At 49.2% G+C, this 4630-nt stretch overlaps 1 protein-coding gene across 1 annotated transcript in view; it reads right to left on the bottom strand.

Annotated features, from left to right (window-relative positions):
- The window catches only part of LOC114552137 (serine/threonine-protein kinase MRCK beta-like), a gene marked incomplete at both ends in the record, with an annotated part of 25405 nt that extends 21389 nt beyond the window's left edge, over positions 1–4016 (bottom strand). The window contains 1 exon segment of the mRNA XM_028572780.1: positions 3868–4016. Within this exon segment, the coding sequence (XP_028428581.1) occupies positions 3868–4016 (149 nt within the window).
- Positions 4017–4630: the final 614 nt, after the last annotated feature.

Here is a 4630-nt window from a genome sequence, read left to right as displayed (position 1 = left end):
CACACACACACACACACACACACACACACACACACACACACACACACACACACAGACACACACACACACACACACACACACACACACACACACACACACACACACACACACACACACACACACACACACACACACACACACACACACACACACACACACACAGAGAGACACACACACACACACACACACACACACAGAGACACACACACACACACACACACACACAGACACACACACACACAGACACACAGAGACACACACACACACACACACAGAGACACACACACACACAGACACACACACACACACACACACACACACACACACACACACACAGACACACACAGAGACACACACACACACAGACACACACACACACACACACACAGACAGACAGACTGGGGCTGGGCGATAAAACGATAACGATATGTATCGCGATAGACACGTAATCAATATCAATAGAAAATGCGGTCGATAAAACGTTCGATAACTTGTTTTTCTTCATCAGAAGAAACCAGAGGTTGAGCATCAAGTTTGGTTGCATGAACAAAGGCGCTCGCTCTCTGGTAACCTAGCAACGTAGGGAGTGACACTCTAACAGCCAATCATGTAACAGTATCATGTTTGGTTGCGCCACATCGCCGCCTCGTGTTCTTCAATAACAGAACCGGCGTGGAGTGGAAAGTGAGTGCCACAGCGAGCGAGGAAATCGTTGATAAAACAGGAAAAGTCAGTATGGCAGTTTTGGGGATTTTATAAGTCGACCAACACTGGTAACACCATAAACTAGGACCACCATGGAGAGGTACTCTGCATCAGCGCCTTACTAAACACTACAAGCAGCAGACCACCATGGAGAGGTACTCTGCATCAGCGCCTTACTAAACACTACAAGCAGCAGACCACCATGGAGAGGTACTCTGCATCAGCGCCTTACTAAACACTACAAGCAGCAGACCACCATGGAGAGGTACTCTGCATCAGCGCCTTACTAAACACTACAAGCAGCAGACCACCATGGAGAGGTACTCTGCATCAGCACCTTACTAAACACTACAAGCAGCAGACCACCATGGAGAGGTACTCTGCATCAGCGCCTTACTAAACACTACAAGCAGCAGACCACCATGGAGAGGTACTCTGCATCAGCGCCTTACTAAACACTACAAGCAGCAGACCACCATGGAGAGGTACTCTGCATCAGCACCTTACTAACCACTACAAGCAGCAGACCACCATGGAGAGGTACTCTGCATCAGCGCCTTACTAAACACTACAAGCAGCAGACCACCATGGAGAGGTACTCTGCATCAGCGCCTTACTAAACACTACAAGCAGCAGACCACCATGGAGAGGTACTCTGCATCAGCGCCTTACTAAACACTACAAGCAGCAGACCACCATGGAGAGGTACTCTGCATCAGCGCCTTACTAAACACTACAAGCAGCAGACCACCATGGAGAGGTACTCTGCATCAGCGCCTTACTAAACACTACAAGCAGCAGACCACCATGGAGAGGTACTCTGCATCAGCGCTTTACTAAACACTACAAGCAGCAGACCACCATGGAGAGGTACTCTGCATCAGCGCCTTACTAAACACTACAAGCAGCAGACCACCATGGAGAGGTACTCTGCATCAGCATCTTACTAAACACTACAAGCAGCAGACCACCATGGAGAGGTACTCTGCATCAGCGCCTTACTAAACACTACAAGCAGCAGACCACCATGGAGAGGTACTCTGCATCAGCGCCTTACTAAACACTACAAGCAGCAGACCACCATGGAGAGGTACTCTGCATCAGCACCTTACTAAACACTACAAGCAGCAGACCACCATGGAGAGGTACTCTGCATCAGCGCCTTACTAAACACTACAAGCAGCAGACCACCATGGAGAGGTACTCTGCATCAGCGCCTTACTAAACACTACAAGCAGCAGACCACCATGGAGAGGTACTCTGCATCAGCGCCTTACTAAACACTACAAGCAGCAGACCACCATGGAGAGGTACTCTGCATCAGCACCTTCCTAAACACTACAAGCAGCAGACCACCATGGAGAGGTACTCTGCATCAGCGCCTTACTAAACACTACAAGCAGCAGACCACCATGGAGAGGTACTCTGCATCAGCGCCTTACTAAACACTACAAGCAGCAGACCACCATGGAGAGGTACTCTGCATCAGCGCCTTACTAAACACTACAAGCAGCAGACCACCATGGAGAGGTACTCTGCATCAGCGCCTTACTAAGCACTACAAGCAGCAGACCACCATGGAGAGGTACTCTGCATCAGCAGCCCACCATGGAGAGGTACTAAACACTACAAGCAGCAGACCACCATGGAGGTAGCATCAGCGCCTTACTCTGCATCACCATGGAGAGGTACTCTGCATCAGCACCTTACTAAACACTACAAGCAGCAGACCACCATGGAGAGGTACTCTGCATCAGCACCTTACTAAACACTACAAGCAGCAGACCACCATGGAGAGGTACTCTGCATCAGCACCTTACTAAACACTACAAGCAGCAGACCACCATGGAGAGGTACTCTGCATCAGCGCCTTACTAAACACTACAAGCAGCAGACCACCATGGAGAGGTACTCTGCATCAGCGCCTTACTAAACACTACAAGCAGCAGACCACCATGGAGAGGTACTCTGCATCAGCGCCTTACTAAACACTACAAGCAGCAGACCACCATGGAGAGGTACTCTGCATCAGCAGCCTTACTAAACACTACAAGCAGCAGACCACCATGGAGAGGTACTCTGCATCAGCGCCTTACTAAACACTACAAGCAGCAGACCACCATGGAGAGGTACTCTGCATCAGCACCTTCCTAAACACTACAAGCAGCAGACCACCATGGAGAGGTACTCTGCATCAGCGCCTTACTAAACACTACAAGCAGCAGACCACCATGGAGAGGTACTCTGCATCAGCGCCTTACTAAACACTACAAGCAGCAGACCACCATGGAGAGGTACTCTGCATCAGCACCTTACTAAACACTACAAGCAGCAGACCACCATGGAGAGGTACTCTGCATCAGCACCTTACTAAACACTACAAGCAGCAGACCACCATGGAGAGGCCTACTAAACTGCATCAGCAGACCACCATTACTAAACACTACAAGCAGCAGACCACCATGGAGAGGTACTCTGCATCAGCACCTTACTAAACACTACAAGCAGCAGACCACCATGGAGAGGTACTCTGCATCAGCACCTTACTAAACACTACAAGCAGCAGACCACCATGGAGAGGTACTCTGCATCAGCACCTTACTAAACACTACAAGCAGCAGACCACCATGGAGAGGTACTCTGCATCAGCACCTTACTAAACACTACAAGCAGCAGACCACCATGGAGAGGTTACCAACTTAGCACTAAACCTGCAGAAAATAGTTCTTCTCAGGTTTCTTATATTTAACACTTTGCACTATTTTATGACACTTTATGAAGCTTTTCTTATTCTTATTCTTTAATTTTGCACCTTAATGTTAAGAGATAATTGTTAAGTGTTCATTGTGATTTTAGACCTGTTTACATTTTAATTATTTGAGTGTTTTCCATGGTTGTGTTGACATTTCTGTTTTATAACTGAGGGGATTATAATCAGAGGAAGGTTAGGTTTAAAATAAAAATGTTTAAATTTAATATATTTTTATCCTGGTCCTTATTTTAAATAGGTCATAAAAAATATCAATAATTATCGATATCGACCGATATGAAACACTTTACACTTCACAAATACATTTTTCAACCATATCGCCCAGCCCTAAGACAGACACACACAGACAGACAGACAGACAGGCAGACAGACAGGCAGACAGACAGGTGTACCTGTGGATGTAGTTCTGCTGGTGGATGGAGTGGATGGCCAGGACCATCTCAGCCACGTAGAACCGGGACATGTCCTCCGGGAGCCGGTCCTCGAACTTACTGAGCAGGGTCAGCAGGTCCCCCCCCACGTAGTAGTCCATCACCAGGTACTACACACAATACACACAATACACACAGGCAGGGTCAGCAGGTCCCCCCACGTAGTAGTCCATCACCAGGTACTACACACAATACACACAGGCAGGGTCAGCAGGTCCCCCCCACGTAGTAGTCCATCACCAGGGTCCATCACCAGGTCCCCCCCATCACCATACTACACAGGCAGGGTCAGCAGGTCCCCCCACGTAGTAGTCCATCACCAGGTACTACACACACATACACACAGGCAGGGTCAGCAGGTCCCCCCCCCCCATCACCAGGTAGTCCATCACACAGGCAGGGTCAGCAGGTCCCCCCGTAGTCCACACCAGGTACTACACACAATACACACAGGCAGGGTCAGCAGGTCCCCCCCGTAGTAGTCCATCACCAGGTACTACACACAATACACACAGGCAGGGTCAGCAGGTCCCCCCCACGTAGTAGTCCATTACCAGGTACTACACACAATACACACACAGGCAGGGTCAGCAGGTCCCCCCACGTAGTAGTCCATCACCAGGTACTACACACAATACACACAGGCAGGGTCAGCAGGTCCCCCCCACGTAGTAGTCCATCACCAGGTACTACACACAATACACACAGGCAGGGTCAGCAGGTC

The sequence above is a fragment of the Perca flavescens genome, unplaced genomic scaffold, assembly GCF_004354835.1.
Source record: "Perca flavescens isolate YP-PL-M2 unplaced genomic scaffold, PFLA_1.0 EPR50_1.1_unplaced_scaf_72, whole genome shotgun sequence".
Lineage (NCBI taxonomy): Eukaryota > Metazoa > Chordata > Actinopteri > Perciformes > Percidae > Perca > Perca flavescens.
This window is presented reverse-complemented; position numbering and strand designations above follow the sequence as displayed.